At 34.1% G+C, this 23825-nt stretch overlaps 2 protein-coding genes and 1 long non-coding RNA gene across 3 annotated transcripts; all 3 read left to right on the top strand.

The window, feature by feature from the left end:
• Positions 1-1583: 1583 nt before the first annotated feature.
• Positions 1584-2814, top strand: LOC132301410 (protein FAR1-RELATED SEQUENCE 5-like). Its single transcript, XM_059798663.1, has 3 exons — positions 1584-1880; positions 2015-2257; positions 2386-2814. Exons 1-3 carry the CDS (start codon positions 1584-1586, stop codon positions 2812-2814), a joined length of 969 nt encoding a protein of 322 aa, XP_059654646.1.
• Positions 2815-2922: 108 nt separating this feature from the next.
• LOC132298733 (uncharacterized) lies at positions 2923-5932 on the top strand. Its single transcript, XR_009479941.1, has 3 exons — positions 2923-3990; positions 5437-5532; positions 5654-5932. It is a non-coding gene; the product is annotated as an uncharacterized LOC132298733 (long non-coding RNA).
• Positions 5933-20645: 14713 nt separating this feature from the next.
• LOC132301409 (disease resistance protein RPV1-like) lies at positions 20646-21158 on the top strand. The gene has a single exon (XM_059798662.1). It carries the CDS (start codon positions 20646-20648, stop codon positions 21156-21158), a length of 513 nt encoding a protein of 170 aa, XP_059654645.1.
• The last annotated feature ends 2667 nt before the right edge of the window (positions 21159-23825 follow it).

The following is a 23825-nucleotide window of genomic DNA, read 5'->3' as shown; positions in this document are numbered from 1 at the left end:
AATGAAGCCATTTTAGAAATTTATTTCTTTCCAAATAAAAGCCGGAAGCCGTGATTGTTGTGTGAATCAATCCAAAATTTGGATGGTAGAAATTGTTTCGAAATAGAAGTAGCGCTTCTGTCAGTCCCAATAAAATTGCAGAGTTTGATTTCCTTCCAAAAACGAAGCATAGCTAAACAGGAGTGTATTTCGAAATCAAAGCAGGAGATCGGGTTATTTCCAACCCTAAGTAGGTACGATTAATAATTTTGAGATTTGATTTTGAAGGAAATCGTCTTATTTCCATAAGAACTTAATGGCAGAAAGAAATATAATTAGGAAGAATATATAGGCACATTTTTGGTAAGAAACCCGGAAATAGAAAATTATTGGTGAATTTGAATTGATCCGCTTTTTTATTGTGGGTTTTCTTCTATGCTTTCTATTTTTCATTTTTGATCTGTTGCTGTCTTTATTATTTGATATTATTTATCTTACTTGGAATGTTGAAGAATTTCCATGTTCAACAATCAATACTCTATGTTTTGTATTAGGGGTTTTAATGTTTGTTTGTGAGGAAAAACAAATGAGACGATTTGTAGGGTACAGGCCGAAAAAGAGTGTTTCAGAGTGTTACAATGTTAAGGAAATGTTTGGTCGTTGGGCTTGCATCGCAACGTTTTCCTAATTTGCATCACAACTTTGTCCTAATAAGCATCCCAAATTCTTCCTTATCTACATTCTAATATTTTTGTAAAGTAAGTTACTACAATTTCCTACTACAATTTCCTAGGTACATCGTAATATTTTCGTTACATAAATCCCAAAATATTTGTAAATTGTATCCCAACATTTTCGTAATGTCAATCCCAAAGTTTTCGTAATATATATCCCAACTTTTTCAAAAGGTGAATCCCAAACTTTGCCTAAGTTGAGTCCCAACTATTTCGTAATATGAATCCCAACTGTTTGCTAATATAAATCCCCAAATTTTGCATAATATTTATTCTAACATTTTCATAAAGTGTATGTGAAATTATCAATTCGTTGGATATATATGTTCTGTTGTGGCATAGAGGATTTTTATCCTCGTTTGTCTGGGATATACTTGATTGATACATGCAAAGAAATGAATGAGATATATGTCAAATTTAATTGGTCATACATGTGAAAAGATTTTGTATTTGAGCCGTTGAGATGAAACATACTTGGGATGTAGAAGTAAAATTATTTTTTGTTAATTCAATATTTTGTGCATTTGTGAGAAAAGGTTTTGTATTTGAGCCGTTCAGATGGAAGGTGAATTAAATAATATTCAAGACACAACAAACGGAGAAAACGTTGCTGTTGTAGAACCGGAAGTGATGAAATGAAAACTAAGGTATAAAATGGAGTTTGATAGTGAGGAAGAGGCATATGATTTTTACAATGCATATGGTGGTCGAATTGGTTTTAGCATCCGGAAGTAGTATGGCAATAAAGTTAATAGAAGAATTACATCAAGGGCGTTTGTTTGTAGTAAGGAAGGTGTGAAGGGGACTAACAAACGAGATGTATTTAGAAAGACTCCCCGGGCTGAAACACGAACCAGTTGCGGTGCACGAATGGTTATTACATATGACAAGACAAAGGCAGAGTACGTAGTTTCTAAATTTGTAGAAAGTCATAACCATCCATTCATAATTGCTGAATGGAGCCACATGATGCCGTCACAGCGACGAATTTCCTCAGTCCAGGCCATTGATGTTGAGTTGGCTTCGGATTCAAAAGTTTCAGCTTGTAATGCATATGAGTTGATGGGAAGGCAGTTTGATGGCAAAGAATCAGTTGGGTACTTGAAAGTGGATCTTAAAAATTATCTAAGGACGCGAAGACAAAAGGAGCTTCTTTATGGAGAGGCGGCATGGCTAGTGGATTATTTTGAGACGCATGGTTGTGAAGATCCTTCGTTTTTTTATTCCTTGCAACTGGATACTGAGCAAATGATTACAAACATATTCTGGTCAGATTGTAAAATGATCATTGATTATGGCAGTTTGGAGATGTTATCAGTTTCGACACAACGTACAAAGTGGTACACGGCAACAGACCATTTGCAATTTTCTTGGGTATGAATCATTACCGGGAGATAGCTGTGTTTGGAGCAGCCTTAATGTATGATGAGATAGCGGATTCGTTTGTCTGGTTATTTGAAACGTTCTTGAAAGTGATGAGCAGAAAAGCGCCAAAGACGATTATTACGGATCAAGATGCTGTAATGGCAAAGGCATTAAAGCAGGTGAATAACTTTCATGCATCTCCATTCTTGTATTGTTTCATGCTGAAACAATTGCATTATTTCAATCGGTTGTATTTTTTTGGATTTGTATGTTTGCAACACGGGTATTAAGTTAATTAATCGTGTAGGTCATGCCGGTGACGAAGCATCATTTATGTGTTTGGCACTTAATGAATAATGCGCAGAAGAACCTACTGTTTCTGTTTAAACGCGTTGAAGGAGTAAAGAAGGTTATCTCAAAATTAATGTTCCAAATTGAGGAGGAGGATGATTTTATCAGGGAATGGAATTTAATGATTGCAGAGTATGGTGTTGCTGGTAATAAGTGGCTTTCCACTTTGTTAGATTTAAGACATAAATGGGCACTAGCATTTGTCAAACACGACTGGTCTGCAGGAATGAGTAGCACGCAATTGAGTGAAAGCTTCAATGGTCAATTGAAGTATTACCTTTCCAGACAACTTATTCTACCAGAATTCTTTACACACTTTGACAGATTGTTGTCCGACAAGCGGTACAAGGAGTATGAAGCCGAGTATGGCTTGGTGGAGAGGTAACCGGAACTAAAAACAAAGTGCCACATATTACGTCAAGCGGGGAAGGTGTACACCAAGGCAAGATATCAGCTTTTCTAGGAGGAGTTTTTAGCTGCTCTTGCGAGTCAGGCTGTTATTAGTTGCACTGACTTGGATAACAATGGACACTGTGTTTATAAAGTTACTGGTGAGGATGGGGTGCAACATCGTATGAGCAGGACATTTGAAGATGAATTGTCGTGCTCGGGTTGTAAATTTCAAAGAGAGGGGTATTTGTGCAGGCACAGTCTAAAAATCCTTAAAGACTGCATGTTTGTGAATGAGTTGCCTTCGCGATATATAATAAATAGGTGGACTAAAAATATTAGAGATGGCAGGTTGGAGGAAATTGTTTCCACTGACGTGACTCCGGATCCTCAACTTGAGATTAGGCGACGGCATAGGACGCTTTGCCGTATACTGACTGAAATATCTTCCATTGCATCGCATGACCCCGAAGGATATAATGATCTATTAGAAAAAGCACTGGACTAGAAAAGAACAGTACAAATAACCTGTGGTTGTAGGTTTGCAGAGAAAATTGCAAAGAGTAATGGAAAAAAAAGGGTGAAAAGCAACAGTGAACAATTCCCATGTCCCTGAAAGTTAAAGATACCTCTAAATGACGATTTAAGAGGATGAAACCAGCTATAGAGTTAAATAGTGAGAAAAGGAGGAAGTCAACGAAAGCAACAAGCCAGGTATATGTTACTATCGCACGTACTGATATTTCATTGTTTAACTATTTGAACATGCGAACAAAATAAATTCAAGTGCATAACACTATATCCTTCGTCATAAAACACTCGTGAGTGGAAGAAACTAACATTTTTTTTTTTTTTTGTTTGAGATATCAAATGAAACCGTTGTTTTGGGGGACACCGGTGGTAGCGATAGTCCGTCAACCCCGTCATACGTGTTAGTGAATGTGAGTATTATTGCAACTATATTATATATAAGCATTTACTATTCATTCATGATTGTTGGTTAACATGTTGATGATGTTGAAAAGTGCATTGACAGTGTTTATATGAAATATTTTAGGGTGCAGAAATTCCCATCGAATTTCTCAATGAAGAATCTTATGTAACACCACCAGCTGTATTCCACAACAGACAGCTTAATATTTGTGAACCATGTACTTCATCAACTAACCATGTAAGTACTTTGACAAATTAAGATGCATTATTTTCTTTGTTTTTTCAAAATGGACCAATTTTTTTTACATCTAAACAATATATTACAAAGGTCACATGGGACATATCCCACACCAAACTCTGCCCAGACTAGGCAACATCAGAAAAAGTCACACTGAAACCTAATGCAAAACACTGATGTAGATCAATTGGAATATTATCCATTTTCCATTGACTTGCAACAATAAAATCCCCAAAACTTTTGATCGAAAACTGTATGTGGAAAAAAAAAAATTGACATAATTTTACTATCACACCAAGGATGAAGAAAAATGTTGATGTCAGTTCCTTTTTCCAATAACATACTTACAGTTGATCTTCATGAAGTCCCCCAAATGGCAACTATACTCTTCCATATAGAAGAATCTGAAACCTTTGGCATGACTTGCCAAAAGGATGCATTTCTTAGGTAACATGAACAATGTTTATACCCAACCACCGAAATCCTATCTTTGAACAGCAAATAATCTGAAGCTAATACACAGTTTTCAGGTAAATCAATATCCAAAACTGTTGTCACCCCCAAACCACCTTCTTCTGTAGGAGTAGCAAGCTTTGTCCGTTTTAAATTTCTCGTATCTGCATAATATCTTCATCATGCCCCAAAATAAAGTTCCTCATTATCTTTCATATGCCCATATCATGTATAAAAGTCTCTGCCGCATCCTGAATGACAGTAATATTAGTTCTAGCCGTGTACTCTTTAATTTGCTAATGCAAAAACCTTCTACACCTGTCCTGGTCCTTCATCCATGTAATTCTTGTCTTGTGAGACAGAAGAATTGCTTCATTAGAGCTAGCACATTCAAATTGTTGTCTAATATCCTACTCATCAATGAAAACATCATTTATAAGATTCTCGGTTAACCTCAATTGCACTTACTCAAGAAACTTCCTAATACCAATAACCTAAAATAAAACAGACTCAAACTTTACAAAAATTCCAAATTTTTACAGCCCTTTTAACCAATGTAAAATACTACAGTAGCTTCTGGATTGGATTCCCACCCATGACTATAAATCAGAGATAATGTTGCGAACCATTGCCTGTGTATTCCAAACCAACAAAAATCCGAAAGGCTTTGGACCTTCACCAATGTGCAAAGGAATGTTCAGTTTAAGTCCCCTATGATCTGAAATGAATGTTGTGGAATAAGAATAATATGTGAACTTGGAAATACATTATCCCAATCCTGGTTCTTAAGACCTTGATCCAGTGTTGCATAAACTCTCGTCTGACTAAACCTTTTAGTACCCCAAGTAAATTATCCATTATCCACTGGAATATCAGATAAACAAAGCTGATCAATGGTATGGTTAAAATCATGTAGCAGTGAATTATGGGGGTTGCCTAAGGCCTCTGTTCATCCCACCTTAATATGTATTGTCAACAACATAAATGTTTCAGGCTGATATTGGCGATCCAGCCATGTTGTCATCTCAACTGTTCAGTACGCCCTCTTCATACGATGAATCAAGTGCTCATCGTTTGGGAGGTGATGAGGTAATCATTTATTTCTTCTCCACTAATGTTTTTGTCATTGTTCTCATTATAAATGTGCTGATAGAAAACAGTTTACAAAAATTATTTGGATTACATTTGTTGTCATTGTGGTTAATTGCAGACACCTAGGCAAGCACATGTGATGCCAACATCTGGAATGACAATGACGTTGGGGATGAATCATCCAATTCAGCATCGACTCTTTCATATTGAGAAGAAACTTGTGATGCAATTGACTTATCATTGATTGTGTGTATCCTTGTAATCTTTTGGACATCTTGTACAAAGTTTATGGCCTACTTTGGCTGCCCTTGTTACCTTTAGCTGTCATATAATTGACCTTGTATTCATTGTGTGCATGCTTGTAACATGTTCCACATATTGAGTATCACCATATTTTGTAAATCCACTGTTCGAACATTACAAAATGTATGTCTTATTTTGGGTATGACCATGTTTTGGAAGCAAGAAAGACATAAGAGAATCACTGTCAAATTGGATAGACTATTTGTTCAGAAATATTAATGTAACCCAAGCTACTTAAAGTAGAAAAAAAACATGTACCAATGGAACACTGAGACCAACAATGGACTCTTGGCTTAAGCGTTGGCAAATGTTGACCCTTTGTCCTGGGTTCGAGTATCAGTATGAATGAGTGGCAATGTCGGAAAAGAGGTATTTTAAAATACATGTAATAAGTTTTTTTTGAGGGACTGTTGGACAACAATAAAGTAATATATACAAAACATTCCTACATTGTTTTACCTACATGAATCAAAGACATCAATCAATATAATATGTAAATATAATCCCAACACAATAATAAATGTGTAGTGGGGGTAGTTGAATATTAATTCATGGATCAGAAATATTAATGTAACTCAAGCTACTGAAAGCTTAAAAAATGTACCAATCAAACACTAAGACTAATAATGGGCTCTTGGCTTAGGTGTTGGCAAATGTTTACCTTTTGTCCTGGGTTTGAGTTTTGTACAATAAGAGATATTCTAAAATACCTTATTTTTCGTCTTTTTTAAAAAAAATTATTTTTTACTACAAAACATTACAAGATAGGACAAAAATAAAGTAATATGCAGAAAACGTTCCTACATTGTTTTACCTACATGGATGAAAGACATGTTGAATCATTTATGTCAGCAATTGTAAGTGGACAATAGCATATTATTGTATAAAAATTCACTCCAATTTTAACACTCACCGTTGCACAAGTTTCATTATGTTACTTGAAGAAAAAAAAATGAACCAATCAAACATCCACACACGTACGTACATAATACCTCAAGAAATTCGTACATTAAATCGTAATAAATACGTACAGAAAATCCCAATACAATAGTACATACAATCACAACACATATGTACATAAAATGAATATAATATGTAAATAGAATCCCAATAGAATAATAAATGTGTAGGGTAGTTGAATATTAATTGAACTATGGATTAGAATCACAAATGCCTTCAACAACCACTCCCACCCACAACGCCACCACTTCTGCTATAAATATATGTCATGAGGCTTGGATAGAAGCATCCACAAGAAAATGTCTTCCTCTAGGCCAACCAATGGTATGTTACCAAACCATAGAAGATGCACAGCCAGCTCCAATTACCTAACCTTTAGTCCCATTTCTCTGTGACAAGCACCCTCTGTTGCAGATCCTCCCTTTATCCTGCAATACCTTATTATGCGCATGGATAATTTCGGGAGTGACCTGAGTCGCCTGTGGAGTATGGTGAGGAAGGTGGATCGGCGCATTAAGAGTGTTAAAGCGCTGTGGAATGAAGAGTCTGACGACCAGATCATGAAAGTTCTGAACTCCTCTGACGCCACAAGCGACGACGGAACGTAAGGAAGGACGGCTGGCAATGTCAACCCTACTTATGACTATCTTATGCTTTGTGTTAACTATATCTGTTTTACTTCGTACGTAAGTTTCAGTTGTAATGTCTGATCCCTCTTTGTGGTTATGGACCAAATGTTTCTTTAAACACTGCAAATTTCATATCCGCATTACAATGGTAAGGTGTTTTTGTAGTGATGAGAAAGTTAGGATTGACTGTAGCAAATTTTTGGACTTCTAGCACAAAATTATTGAGATATAAATTAGGAAAATATTGGGATTTATAATAGAAAATTGTTGCGATTTATTATAGGAACATGTTACGATTTACACTAGGAAAATGTTGATATATTAATTAGGAAAATATTGGGAATAATTTTAAGAAAATTTGGGATTCATTTAGGAAACTGTTATGATGTTCAAACCAAAATTTTGGGATACAAAATAAAAAATTATTGTAAATTTACACAATAAAATGTTGGGATATAAAATAGGAAAAAGTTGGGATTTTAAGTAGGAAAATTTTAGAATTTAAGAAGGAAATTGTTGGATTAAAGGTAGAAAAATGTTGGGATTTTAAATACCAAAATATTCGAATTTGAATATCGAAAAATGTTGGATTTAAACTAGGAAAATGATGGGATTTAGAGCATCTCCAACACTAAAATATACACCACCACATATACACCGGCACATATGTTTTGTAATTTATTTTCATCTCCAGCACTCTATCAGAGTGATATTAAATGCATGTTTAGCGGCATACATTCCATTCACGTGTCTATTAAAGGCGAAGTAAGAATGATATAAAGTCATGACATGAAATTTGTTTGAAATTTTTACACCAACTGAACTTTGTTTTTTGAATGATACTATTACAGTTATTATACGACATGCATATTGTATATATTCCAAAAAATTCCTAACATATAAATGTGATGGACCAAAACTGTAGGTCACTGTTAAACTAATAATTTCCACCATTCCAGCAAATAAGTGACTTATTTCTGAAACATCAAATAACTCACATATGTCAATATAACTGTACAAACATATCGTGCATCTATCCCATATTAGTAGTCCAGTATCTCATGTTTACTTTTTTCCTAATTAGTTATCCACCTTGATAACTGAAACCAAATATTCCAATCATTTACCATAATTGGCACATGTATATTTCCACAAATACATAATATAATACTTCACAACAATTGCCAAATGACAGAAATTTCAAATAATCCAATCCATTCATTACCTAGGCTAACCTACCAAACTAGGAACCATATACAGAGTTCATGCATCCAACCCAAAATCGTATCCTTGTTTTGGAAATTATCTTTTCGAAATAGTACCACAAAATTAGAAGAACTGGACATGGATTAAGTCAAATACATCAACATTGCTTACTGATTTGGGATTTAAAGTTGGAAATTGTTGGTATTTAAAATAGCAAAATTTGGGATTTAACCCAGAAAAATATTGCGATTTGAAATACCAAAGTGTTAGGATTTCTTGCACCAAAATATTGGGATTTAAATTATCAAAATGTTGGGATTTAAAGTAGAAAAATATTGGGATTTGAATTACCAAATTGTTGGAATTTAAAATAGCAAGATATTGAAATTTACAATAGCAAAATGTTGGGATTTAAAGTAGCAAAATATGGGATTTAAAGTAGTAAAATGTTGGGTTTTAAATTACGAAAATGTTGGGATTTAACGCATCTCCAACAGTATGTTCAATAATCCTTTTATGTAAAATATACACCCACATATGATTTGTCATTTATTTTCATCTCCAGCAAATAAGTGAGTTATCTCCAATAAAATGTTGGGATTTAACGCATATCTCTTAAGATACACGGCCACATTTAACCAATGTGTAAGACGCCACATTTAACCAATGTGTAAGGTGGTTGTTTATTTTATAGAGCCCTTTAACACAGTCAGAAACTACCATATTTTCTCTCTCACTATGAAACTAACAAATTCCACCTTTCCAGAAAATAAGTGAGTTATTTCTGAAACTTCACATAATTCACATATATCAGTATAACTGTACCCTCACATCGTGCATTTATCCAATATTAGTAGTCCAGTATCTCATTTTTAGCTGTTCCTACTTAGTTGTCCACGTTGAAAAGTGAAATCAAATAATCCAATCGTTTACCATAATTGGCAACTGCAAATATTTGCAACATTTGGCAATTAACAGACATTTTAAATAATCTAATCCATTCATTACCTATGCTAACCTACCAAACTAGGAACCAGATACAGAGTTCGTTCATGCATACAACCCAAAAAAATCGTATCATTCTTTTGGGAATTATCTATTCGAAACAGTAGCACAAATTAGAGGAACTGGACATGGATAACGTCAAATACATCAACATTGCTTCCTGAATTTTTTAACAACTGTTGCTTTTACTAATACATCATTCTATCCCGAATGTCTAAAACCCTCAATACTCTACTTTCTTCCTTGTTTTAGGTACACATTGCCTTCCCAATTCCCTCTCTTTGCTGCACCTGTTTTTCCTCGCCAGTCTCATTTCTCAACATGTATAAAACCCTCACCTCAGCCGTTGATCCTTCATCGACAGTACCTGTAAAAACATTTTATCCATTTCTCTATCAACCTTAACTTGTACAAATCATGAACTAGTATCATAATTTCAACAACCTAATTTAGATTGGAAAATAAAGTTAGGGGTAAGGTACTTCATACTTCACCGCCATTCCACAGGGACATCATTATAATCATATATAACATATGGAAGTGAATAAGTTTGATTCCCCCGTTACAAAACCTGAGACAACAATTGCAATGTGATTTGGATCAATATTTTCCAAACATGCGAACATTATTATAATCATGCATCAATCATGTAACTAAAAGGTATAGAGGCACCACCAATTTATGTAAAACAAATCATCTATTTCTATGCTTATTTAGCATAATGATTTTCCGCACCCCTTTCATGCGTCAAACAGTACGAATACAGAATATACTTGCTACTACATTTTTTCCTTTTTCATCATTTATCTGTTCGGTTCTCTGGTTGCTTATGCGTAATTTGTAGTTCAATTTAATTGTCGTAAAAAAAAAAAAAAAAAAACTATTGGTGCATTTTTTGTCAAATATTAAATCAGCAAATCATAACAAAATTAGACCAACCCATTTTGGATTGTCAAAATAAACAAAGGGTAAAGTCACATTCTCTACTCTACCATCTACATACGAGTACTTCCATTATGGATGAAAGACCAAAATTGCATTACTGACACTTTCACTTCTATCCCTACTGGTGATGGATTATGAATTAAGTCAACAACATGGACAATTAAGATTGAAGAATTGCTAAAGATACACAAAGTACCTGCAAGTCTTACGCACTTCATCAGGGTGAAGGTGATCAGACAACAGCATACAAATGTTAACGGTGTCCTTCCAATTTCGAAACCTGAATGATACAGAGTCTTTCCAATTGATTAATCACAGCCATAGGAATGTTGTAAATATTACACCAGTAAAGCAAAATAGGAGTGACAATACACCTAATCAATTCGACTTTACCAGCATACACCACAACTACACCATTTTTAAAGGTTTGGGACCCGCTGCAAAATCTTTGGAGATGTGAATAGCAATTCCATAGTCATCAGACATGAAGCAGTATTATACAAAGCCTTAACACAAGGTAGCTTGTCCGACCAACTCTCATTAAGATGCATTTTTAAATTTGTTCAATGTTCGCGAGCTTGTACAAGTCATCTCATTTTGCATTCCTGGGATCGTCGAGTAGATCCAAGATGAACTGCGAACGTAGGGGCTTAGGCTCTTCCTGTATCATATCAAAAATATACAACAGTATGTTATGTAGTTTACACATTACGACGTATGGAATAAAGTTTGAATAAATAACCCAACTTACATAAAAGGTAGTTGATAATTCATTGCCATTCCACAACTCAATGTACCTCATCACAAATAATCCACAAACATTTCTAACATCCAATGAATAAATTACATATATATTCAGTGACTTATAGAATAGTAAAATATGAAACTTTTTATTACAATTTTCATTCAATAATTATATTTAAATTTAAACTATACATACCCATCATTCTGAACTAGTATTTTCTTTGAAACCTTTGTTTTGTATGATGGCCAATTTTTCCCTAATGCAATCTCAACGAACTCTTTCTGTCATACATAACATGATCCCATTTACGATTCTATTCAATATGATGTTTCAAAAAGCATATGTTGATCACTAATGCCAGTAGAAGACATAGATTAAAAAAATAGAATGCGTAAGCATAGAGTTGTACCACGTAGTCGGTATATATAGTGTGTCTATATGGTCGGCCCAACGAACATAGGTAATCAACTGACTTATTTAACCGATTGACAACGAGCAAGAACCAGTGACTCTCGACAAGTGCAGGAAAAAAATACTATGTCACAGTGAATCAAGATGAAGTAAGGACATAAAAAGACAGCACATACAACTGACTGAAATAAAATTAATGAGAAAAAATGAAACAAACCAAATCACACTTCTTTAGCACGTCTACATTAATTTTCGCATACTTTCTGTAATTTTCCCACACTTCTTCTAAGGCTGGCCGCCGCTCTTCAACCTTTTTCAAATTCACCAACTGTTTTGCCACAAGGAACTGCATGGCTGTAGTTAGGAAGTAGTACTTCGTCATACGATCTCCTTGTTGTTTGTTCAAAACATTTGCCCAGAATAGTATGACCTGGAATAAGTCAACACTTATATTTACTACGTATATTCATAACAATAAATATTAATTACAAATAGCATGCGATTACAATCACTCACGAAGTTAGATACCCAATTCGGGTCAAACAATTGAGCTATCTCCTTCCTTGAAAGCGACCCACCATACATTTCTACCATTATCTCCATGCACAGATTAATTAAAAATAAAATATTCATTCCAATGCAACATTATATTAATTAAAAATAAATGAAGATGGATATATCACGACACATATACAAGTGCAAAGGATTTTAACAAGTCTGTGTTGCAATTACTCTTCATCATGCTTACACGATACCGCATAACTCAACAATTTCTTTTGCTTCATGCCCAATTTAATCTTCTTACCTCCCTTATACACAAACGGAGAGAAGTAACATTTTGGTAACTTTTTTGTCCTCTTACTTCGTCTCAGTTTTGCCAGGATTTCATCCTCTCCTATGTCCGTAACATTCATGGGAGTTTGAGGCCCTGCAACATTTATGTCTGCCTGACTACTGGAAGCTGCAACTGCTGTTGCACTTAAGTCCTGCTCCATACCCATGGCGACAACCGTATCGCCCTCTTCCCTTTGTTGGTTATTCATTTTAGGGTTGGTGGTAGGAGTAAGGTGGCCTGCATCTTTCTCAAATACATCCCCATCAATTGATTCCCCCTCACCACCTGTTTTCTTACTTCGTCTCAGTTTTGCCAGGACTTTATCCTCTCCTATGTCCGTAATATTCATGGGATTTTGAGGCACTGTAACATTTATGTCTGCCTAACTACTGGAAGCTGCAACTGCTGCTGCACTTAAGTTCTGCTCCATACCTATGGCGACAACTGTATCACCCTCTTCCCTTTGTTGGTCATTCATTTTAGGGTTGGTGGTAAAAGTAACGTGACTTACATCTCTTTCGAATACATCCCCATCATTTGATTCCCCTTCACCACCTATTTTCCTGTCCTCCCTATACTCTTCATCTCTTGGCTCATCAGCAGACTCTTGCTCATCACCTCTACAATCCATTCTTGACTTCTTTTTCATTAAAGTCTCTATTTCCTTAACCTTTCTCTTCAACGTCTTTGTATATTCTGCATCTTTTCTTATTTCCTTTTCCATATCTTTAATGCAACGCTACATACAAATGCAGTAATTAGTGAACACTAATTCAAATACAATTATGAGGCAGTCTATTCATACATACATCATCATCTACAGCATTAAAATATTTATTTACCTCCAATGTAGCGTTGGACGAGCCTGGCTGAGATTGGGACGGACCACATGTTGTTAGGCCAATGTTGACATTGCTCAGATCTACTGTGCCTCAAGCTGTGATCAACTGTTCCAAATTCAAATTACACACAGTGTGAAATTGTTATTCTACCTGATGCTGGAATGATAAAATAAAGATATACAAGTACTTAAATTTGTAACGTAGCTAACAAATACTACATTACCTGACCATTTCCAAACCCTCCCATCTGTTCCTCCCATTTCAATCGATCAAGTACGAGGCCATCATCCCAATAACCTAGGCTGTTTCTATCTCCACTAGGATAGCATGGGTACTTCACTTGACATCTCATCAAATAAAGCAGCTATATTGTATGAAACAAAATGCAGCAGATTAGGCATAATACATATTATATACAAAACAATTTAAATTCGTAACTTTCAATTTGCAAATGGAGTTAAATTAAAAGTTGTATACCTGCAAGAAAAACAAGCAACCAACATACTCTCTTTTCAGCTTTCCGTCACCCAAACTACCAACCATATAGTCCACCACATACAGGCACCAGTTATAAGAACTTATTGCTTTGACATTATCAAGGGCCAATAATTCTTGTACATGCGCATGATAACGACCGTTTGGGATTAGTACAGTTGCACATGTGAATAATACAAAGGCCCTTTTGAAGTCATCTCCAGCTTCACATTCTACAACCCTTTTCATCAATTCGCCTACAGACAATGACTCTCGATATCCACCCTCGCCTATCCAGTCCATAGAAAACTGACGGGATGTAGGCACTGGCACTATACCGGCAGGTAAGCCCAAAATGTTTTGCACCTCAAACGCATTTATGGGCAACAACTGATTGCCCTTCAGTTTTATGCCACATTTGTCAACGTCAAATTGTTCTATCAAGTAGTTGAAGAGTGGAGTCGACAAATGGGAACACTTGAGGTCCAACAGAAATCCAAAACCGATATCCTCCATATCCTTCCTTTTTTCAGAGTTCAGTTTCGCAACTATTTCTATAAATTTCGGAATAGAGCTTCTATGGAAATCGGCCTTAATCTTGTATTCTGCCTTTTTCTATACCATTGAAAAACTAATAACATTATATTTCAATTTTCAAGTCTATGTTAAATGAAATAAATACAAACAATTCGATTTAACACATTACCTTTTTCCTTCTTTTATTTGCCGCTTTACATCCAGACCTTCGGAACTCCATTTCAAGTTTACTTTTTTCCTCAAAATATGAGGCCTTCTCATCACTGCTCACTATTTTCCATGCATGCGTAGCTTCAGTTTCTATTTCTCTTTTTAGAGACATCTTGATTTTTTTAGTCAATCCATGATCTTCTCGGTATTTCCTCATATATGCCGCTCTGATCAACCATTAATAAACCAAGCATAAGGATTTAAATACATATACATTACAAGTTACTTTTTATGTTCTACTCTCTCAAATTCATATATCTTTTATTTACGGAAAACCAAAAATTTCATATAACTTCCCAATTTGTTCCTATTTTTCCATGACTTTAGACTTCAAACCAAATTTCAATTGCAAAATTAACATTAATACATACATACTTGAATATAACAAACACTCCAGCAGGACGACGCGGCATAGTTTCTTTGGTCTTGGAGGATGTAGCAGTTTTTGCCTCCGGCTCAAATTCTTCATCATTATCTTCATATTCCTCTTCATGTACCTCCTCTTCACATGGCACATAATCAAAAATGTTCTCAGACGACATTCTTGAACTCTCACCAACCTCACCACTCTTCGGGTTACTTATCTTCTTTGGAACTGGTATAATATTCCTTTTCCCTTTCCCTTTCTTACGCGCTACAATCTTCAACCTACCCATTTGCAAACCTAAATTCAATTCAAGCCACAATTAGATATGACAGACAGAGACTATTAATGTACATTGCAAGCTACATACCAACAATATGTTAACTGCCAAGTATATAACACAATGCATTAGTATTTTGAAATTAAACTGCTGAAACATGCCCAACATAAACATTTCCTTTCAATCCAAAATTAAAAAATACTAATATCACTATTACACAATCTGTCAAACCATGAAGTTTCATCAACCTACATGTGTACAAATAACAAGATTTTAGACAAGTGTTGTGTATTTGGAGGCTGATTCACTAATATGAAGACAATTATTGTGAAAGATATTAGCCAAACATAAATAGTGGATTATTTGACAAACCTGTATTTTCTTACTCCCTAAAACAAACCACTTCAAAACTAATACTCCTACTACACAGCAAACTATCCGGAGTATATGATATAAACATAGTCTTTTTCTCTAGGAAGGCATATTACATAGGTAATATCAACAAATCAAGGAATACTGGCTCTTCTGCCCAATTTGTCAACCAGAAAATACGCAAAAACGAAATTGTTTATGCAATATAAGTTAAGTGGATAGAAATTATATCACCATAAACCAAATTTATAGACACTAACATTATAATCATATACATGTGACAAATTTTAAATATAAACAAGATCATCACTAAGGAAGACCAAAGCAAATTATGCTCAAAACTCAATTGCAGTGAAGATAAGCAATTTAATCACTAAAACATTATGAAATCAAATACATTTATGACTTACAATGTCGTATGTATGTTATTGCACACATGTGAATGCAAACATCAGGCACCTCATCTACTGTGCTCAACATATTAGGCAGCATTATTAAACTAAAAATGGCTAATTCACACGCACCCAACTACAGAACTTCAGACTTTTGGAACATCCGCTTACTATTGATGAAAGCAGGACTCCAAATCAACAATAAATAACTTCTGCACTTTGTAGATTTTTAGGGCGATCGGTTATGGGGTTCTCTTTAATCATCGAAAAGGAATGATAGAGAAAAGGCAAGACAGAGGCTTCGGTTTTCTTCAATCAAAGAAAGAGCAAGAGAGGTTAGGGTTTTCTTCAATGTAGCGATGGTTTTCCTCATAGACCCAAGCCTCAGACACAGAACAGAGGTTAGGGTTTTCTTCAGAGGAAAATGTTAGGTTACAATTTACAAATATTTTGGGATTTATATTACGAAAATTTTAGGATGTACATTAGGAAAATGTTGTGACTCACTTTACAAAAATATTGGAATGCGGATAAGGAGGAATTTAGGATACTTATTAGGAAGAATTTGGGATGTCAACTTAGGAAAACGTTGCGATACAAGCCCAACGACCAAACATTTTCTTAATATTGTAACACTCTGGGTTTCTTACCAAAAATGTGTTTATATATTCTTACTAATTATATTTGTTTCTTATGAAAATAAGACGATTCCCTTCAAAATCAAATCTGAGAATTTTGATTCATACCTGCTTAGGTTTAGCAACCAAATTTTTGGTTCATTCACAGAACAATCGCAGCTTCCAAATTCTATTTGGAAAGAAAGGTTAGGGTTTCTTACCAAAAATGTGTCTATATATTCTTACTAATTATTTTTGTTTCTGCCATTTAGTTCTTATGGAAATAAGACGATTCCTTTCAAAATCAAATCTGAAAATTATTATTCGTACCTGCTTAGATTTAGCAACCAAAATTTGAGTTCAATCACAGAACAATCGCTGCTTCCGGCTTCTATTTGGAAAGAGAGGTTAGGGTTTTCTTCAATGTAGCGATGGTTCTCTTCGCAGACCCAAGCGTCAGACGCACAAGAGAGGTTACGGTTTTCTTCAACTAAAAAAAGGCCAACACAGGACCTTCTTCCTTCTTTCTTCTTCGCAGACCCATACAGACCTTCTTCACGCAACAAAGCACCTTATTCCCACGCAGACCTTCTTCCTTCTTTCTCTTCTTTGCATTCTTTACAAATTCTGTAAAGAAAGGGCTAGGGGCTAAATGGACAATTCCATACAATAAGTAAGGGCTAAATGGACAATATGCCGTATAAATATAACCTATACCGTATTATTACACAAATATACAATATTATTACACACATTTAATACAACTTCAACAGTGTGCAGTTACTTTTTTTTAATCCACTTTTTTAAGTGACGTGGCCATTTGTCCTCCACTCATTCCAAAATGGAGGAAATTGTGCACTGTGCAACTGGAGCTGATTTTCAGCCATAGTTTGAGAGTAGATTTTCATAAAATTGTTTGACTAATTTTTTTGACTTCTATGACTACTTTTATTGGTGGCCGTGCCTATTTTAATGGGCTAGGCAGAATACTTCAACCGTGCGTGCATCTCCCTCCCTGTGCATAAAATAGTAAATATTTTAGGGCAACCAAATACCAGTAAAAAAAATATATATATATTTTCTGAAAAATATTTTGCTGCTTCATGTTTTGATGGACTAAATTCTAACAAATTTAGTATCAGAGAAAATATCCAAGTATAAAATGGTTTTGTCATACTTCATTTTGTATTTCATTTAATCAAACTTGGAGACACTTTCATCATGGGTCTCGTGATGCAGTGACGGAGCCAGGATTTCAAGTGAGAAGGGGCACACTGTCAAAAAAAAAAAAAAACAATACGGAGTACACATATATATATATATATATATATATATATATATATATATATATATACACATATATATAACAACCATAAAATTTAAAAAGACAAAGAAGAAGAAAATTTTTAAAATATAAAAGGAAAGAAAAATGAAAGAACTTTAATAGGAAATAGTTAAAAAGTTTCAATAAAGGAAGAGAAATTTGACTTTTTCTACTAAAGAAATTTAAGGAATGTGAAAAATAAAAGAGAAAATAAAAGGCACTACATAAATTTTTTCATATATATGAAATTTTTTTTAAAAATTACCATATATATTATAGGTTGCTGGCCAACTCAGGGGGGCCTTCATTGGCTCCGTCCCTGTCGTGATGTAGTTATGAATTAAGTGACAATTAACCTAGCATCAATCATGTTTAGGCAAATATGGATCAAACTCATTTTGTTAGGGTTAATGTCACAATGTTAGATGAACAAGGGAATAGCTGAAAAATACATTGGTCTTGATAGAGCATGATCCAAAGTATTGTCTAACAATTTTATAGATAATAAAAAGGAAACATGGGGAAAAAAAAAAAAAAAATGAAAAGTTAAAATTAAACAGTTTGTTTTAACCTAAAAAGATCAAGTATGATTAATTGACCCGTAGTCTTGTACCTTTGATCCTCGACCTAAAAAGATCTTTTAAGTCATCAAGTTCTCCCTCACTATCAGCCCGTACCTTTTAACTCTCGGTTTGAAACGAGTTTATATTACACTTAGAGCCATTCATAATAGATTCTAAAAGTTTGTTCGGTTGTAAATTATTATTTTACTTTTAAATTTTTTGGTGTTTAATTCTCATAAAATATTTATGAGGAAAAAAATATTAAAATCTAATAAAAAAAATTTATTTATTGACTTTGACAAATTATTTTATATGTCACGTTATGGATTCGATCTTAACCTCAATCTAAACATTTGACAAACACAAAAAATAAATAAATTGTAGCAATATATATATATATATATATATATATATATATATATAGATATTTCTAAGAGTAAAAATAAAATAATGTAACCAGATCAACCTCATTGATAAACCTGTCCCACCCTGAATATCATATTAACAAGCTGGTAAGCATATTGATTAGATTGTGCCTTCCAGAATGGACGGATTCAATGTCCACTGTTTGGTTGTCCACTTGCGGGAAGCTTCCCCTATTATCTAACCTTTTTTTTCCTCCCCTTTTTTCTTTTGAGTTTTTCCCTTCCTCTTTCTCACTCCTTTTTGCTCTTTCCTCTCCCTTCAAAAGTCAACATAACAAATTCAATCTTTCAGTGAGGTGATCAATCCAGTTCTTGGGGGATTTTGCTAATTTAAGGTAACTCTTATACCATTGAAATACATAATTTTTGATCATTTTTATTTTGTATGTATTGCCTTGTTTCTGTTTTGTTGTTGTAAGAATACGCGTCCATGAAAAAAAGCTGAAACTACGTACATATATATATATATATAAGTGTAGCCTGAATAAAACTAACCACTGGGTCTGATTTCTTTCTTCTTGGTATGTTGACCTATGTCGGTGTCTGTCTTCCTCTTTCAGATCAAACAACCAACTTGTTCTAAAATTTAAGCTGCCTGGAATTCGAATAAATTTAAAACAAGTATGGAACGTAAATAATTTTAATATCCAAATAGAAGATCATATGGAATGTAAATAAGTTTGATTGATACTGAATATATAAATTTAGTAAAACTGAAAACATATATGAAGATGTAATAAAGATTGAAGGTCAAGAAATACCGAAAGAACCTAGGCTCAATTCTTAATTGGTGGGAAGATCAACGATGATGGTGGTTAAGTTGAAGAGTGCTTATGGTGTATTGTGTGATCAACTGAGTCTATAAAGTCGCAAGGAAATTTTCTATGTTTGAGAGCACCAAATCAACGCCCTGGACCCCAATTACAGTTCCAAAGGGTCGATTTGGTGCTCCCAAACACAACACAACAATTATTACGTAGTCATGCTTTATGGGAGAGAATGTTTGTTAATTAAGAAATTAATTGTTCATAAAATGAGCACTGTTGAAATGTGGATGTTGAGATGGATTTACGTCAAGACAAAGGACAAAATAAGAAATGAACACATGCATGATAAGGTGAAAATAACATCAATTGAAGATAAAATCAAGAAAATCTACTAGCACGGTTTTTGTAATGTGCAGCAAAAACCAACAACTGTACTGGTAAAGAAAAGTAATGCTCTCCATTGATGGCAATGATAGAGAAAAAAAGACAAAACTAACACGAGTTCATGTAGTAAGGAAGATATGATAGTATGCAGTAGTTTTATTGAAGTTATAATTAACCCTAGAAAGAGCAAATGGTGAAACAGATTCATGTAGCATATACCAAATGACTGAGACGAAATTCTATTGAGTTGAGTTGTGCTAAAACCTTTGGAATCCACTTTGTAGCATTTTTTGGCTGAATTTTTGGTTGTGTGTGTTTCCATTTAGCGCTTTACTCATGTATAATTCATTAAAGCATCTCCTTTAGTTTTTTCTTTATGTACTTTGGTTCGCATATGGGATTTAATTGAATTTGCTTATTTGAGTAGATAATATTTTTTATTGACATCTTATATAAATAATGATTTTGCCTGTGCAGATTGCTTATATCCCCGTTCATTGATCTCTTATAGCGTTGTACAATGGCTGCTATAGGAGCCCAAGAAGCCTCGTCGACTCGATGTTCTTATCATGCGTTCTTGAGTTTCAGAGGCGACATCCGGAATACCTTTATTGATCACCTTTATACAGCTCTACTCTATGCAGGAATACAGACATTTAGGGACGATAACGCACTGGAGAGAGGACAGAATATCGCCCTAGAACTAAATAGGGCAATCCAAGAGTTGAGGATATCAATAATTGTTTTCTCAAAAGACTATGCATCTTCAATATGGTGTCTCGATGAGCTTTTGAATATCCTTGAGCACAAGAAGGCTGTCGGTCATATGATTATGCTCGTCTTCTATCATGTGAATCCATCCCTTGTAAGAAACCAAACAGGGAGTTTTGCAGAAGAATTTGCTAAACATGAAGAACGATTTAAGGCAGAGACGGAAGAAAGAAAAGAGGAGGGATTTGACAAGATAAAGAGGTGGAATGAAGCTATGAGAGAAGTTGCAAATTTGGCAAGGATGGTTTTAATGCATGGGTAATTTCTTTCAAGAGTTAAGTGCTGATTGAATACTTCAAATTTATTCTCGCTATTAGATGCTAATGTCACCCACTTTCCACATTATTTCTGTTGACGCTAAAATCTGCTGAGCTGGAGCCGATCTTAAATTGATGGAAAACGAGCGTGCCAGAACCAATTCTATGGTTCAATTGTGGATAGTTAACTTGCAGTCTCTTTGAGAAATTGACTTTCAGGCGATTATAAGAGAAAGAGAACAAAAATACTCCTTAATGAGTTCTAATTGCCTTGGGCAAAAGGACTTTTCAATGGATAAATTATAGTAACTATCAAGAGAATTGAAAGGGGAGGAAAATAGATATAGAAAGAATATAAAGAGAAAAGATTTAGAGGGAAAGAGGGAGAAACGAAAATTAAGAAGATAGGGATAGAGAGAAATAGCAAGGATGCTATTTTGGGAAAGAGCTTGAGAAAGCAAATAAAAATAATAAATTGATTCTAAGGGTGCTAGACCTCGTCCTTAGCATGCCCCTTTGTTTATTTATAGAATAAACTATAAAACAATTTCCTAAATACATGCGTTCCAATTGTATTGTAACTCTATAATACAACTGAAAAATTATTCAAATTGAACTAATCCTAATTAAATACTAATTCTTAACTAAATACAAATAAAGGATAAATACTACGTATAATCCTTATCTATCATATTTAAATTCAAAACCATTCCATCTGATCAGTAATGCCCTTGTGCAATCTAATCAGTAACGCCCTTGTGTAAAATCTGACACGCCTTTGCTTCTTCTCTTGGAGTCTACTTCCATGTTCTTGGCCCACGAACCCAATCTCTTTCAGCCCAATCTCTTGCCATATCATTGCATTATAGTTATCCTAATCATCATCCAAGTTCACTGTTCAGTCCAATTAGACTTAAAATAACTCATAGCCCAAACTCATTACTGCATACCTTCAGCCCAATATCTTTTCAACCCAAACTTCTACTGTATCACTGTTCATCCGACTTTATGTTCTTGGCCATACCACTATGTGTGATACCCCTCGATTCTAGAGCCACGGGTGATCAAGTCCAAGCACATAATACAAGAGATATCAAACAATGAATATTTAAACAAGCATTGGAATACAAGATGAATTAAAAATAAATAGATAAGCTGAAAAGAAAACTAAATAATGATTAAAAATCCCATACTAAAGTTCTCCAATCCTCTGATACCAGTAATTAATTAAAACCACAACTCGGGAATCCATATTGTGGACCCTTAATAATATCCTAACTGAAATAACTGAACTGAAATAAAACTAATAATTAAACCATGAAGAAGAATCCTACGTAGAGTCGGAAGAGTGAATGACTGTCTCTGTTTGGCACTAACAATCTCTAAGACTGGAACTGACGAACACCTGAAAAATAATGGTGGGTCAGGCCCACAAACAAGTTCTAATCTACTACATCCCAAACAGAGACCCGATACACGTACACATCTTAATTAATTCAACAATAACTAAATAGTCCATACGTAGATATATACACACTAAAGGAACCTCACTAGACTATAGAATTGTCTCAACCTGAATAGTAGGCAACATGCAAAACGCACATATAGTGAGCATGAGTACCTAAACCTACCAGGGTATACAACTACACTATATCTAGCTACATATCCCTGGCAATATACGCACCCTAACCACTGATCCTGAGACTCAAGCTCATATCATGGTGTATAGATATATATATAAAATCCGTCCTATCCAACCATCAAAGTAAATTATCCAAATATTATTTTAATAATATGTCATCCAACTATTCCGTTGACTTGACAAGAATAAGTAGGACTTAACACTATGGTTAATCCGTTCCCTTATCCAAAAATAGGTAGGACTTAACTTTTAAGTTAATCCGTCCCTAATATGCCCCCATTCCATAATGGTGCATTAATCCACATCATAACCAAAGAGAAGTTTCCAATCCAAAGATAATGTAAATAATATTTATATATAAACATTATATTAATCATATACACATTCTTTGCATTTACTTGAACAAAATATCAATTCTAAATATCATGCATTTAATTTTTCATTACAAGAAATTAAAATGCATCTCAACTAAATTGTACATCTCCATATTTTGATTAAATTAATTTAAATCTAAGCAATAGATTAAAATAATTTAATCCAGCAATATCTAATTAATTTATTCTTTTAAAATTAATTCAATTCCATCCTTAGCATGTAAACTTATATCATGCATACCAATTTAAATTAAATAAATATTTAATTCAAATCCATTAATCAAAGTTAACAAATATTAATTTAATGTTCTAACATTAAATAGATTACTATTAAAAATATTTAACGCAAAAACTATTTAATCAAAACAAAATAAATTAATCATAATACCAATCATTATACCAATCATTATATCCATAATAGTACCAATCATTATATCATGGCATTATATAACAATTTGTTTTTTTTTTTTTTTTTTTTTTTTTCAAAGGTGTTGGCCTAAGGATTTTTATCTAAAGGTCAAGCTTATTTTTGATGATTACAAACCATTAATGATGTTTATGTACTAATATTTTCATTGAGTTATATATAGTTCATATCTTATATAATGAGCTAGATGAGCCATTTCAAGCATTCAAGTACTCAAGCTATGGACTCA

The sequence above is a fragment of the Cornus florida genome, unplaced genomic scaffold (genome assembly GCF_030987335.1).
Source record: "Cornus florida cultivar Cherokee Brave unplaced genomic scaffold, ASM3098733v1 CherokeeBrave_3.0.0_Hap2_Chr03, whole genome shotgun sequence".
Lineage (NCBI taxonomy): Eukaryota > Viridiplantae > Streptophyta > Magnoliopsida > Cornales > Cornaceae > Cornus > Cornus florida.
Note: the sequence above shows the minus strand (reverse complement) of the source record. Positions and strands in the feature narration are given on the sequence as shown.

Coding starts and splice junctions, on each gene's coding strand:
- LOC132301410 (XM_059798663.1), top strand. CDS start 1,584: ATGGTTATTACATATGACAAGACAAAGGCAGAGTACGTAGTTTCTAAA. Junction 1,881..2,014: donor AGCTTCTTTATGGAGAGGCG/GCATGGCTAGTG, acceptor TGATTATGGCAG/TTTGGAGATGTTATCAGTTT. Junction 2,258..2,385: donor TGGCAAAGGCATTAAAGCAG/GTGAATAACTTT, acceptor TTAATCGTGTAG/GTCATGCCGGTGACGAAGCA.
- LOC132301409 (XM_059798662.1), top strand. CDS start 20,646: ATGGCTGCTATAGGAGCCCAAGAAGCCTCGTCGACTCGATGTTCTTAT.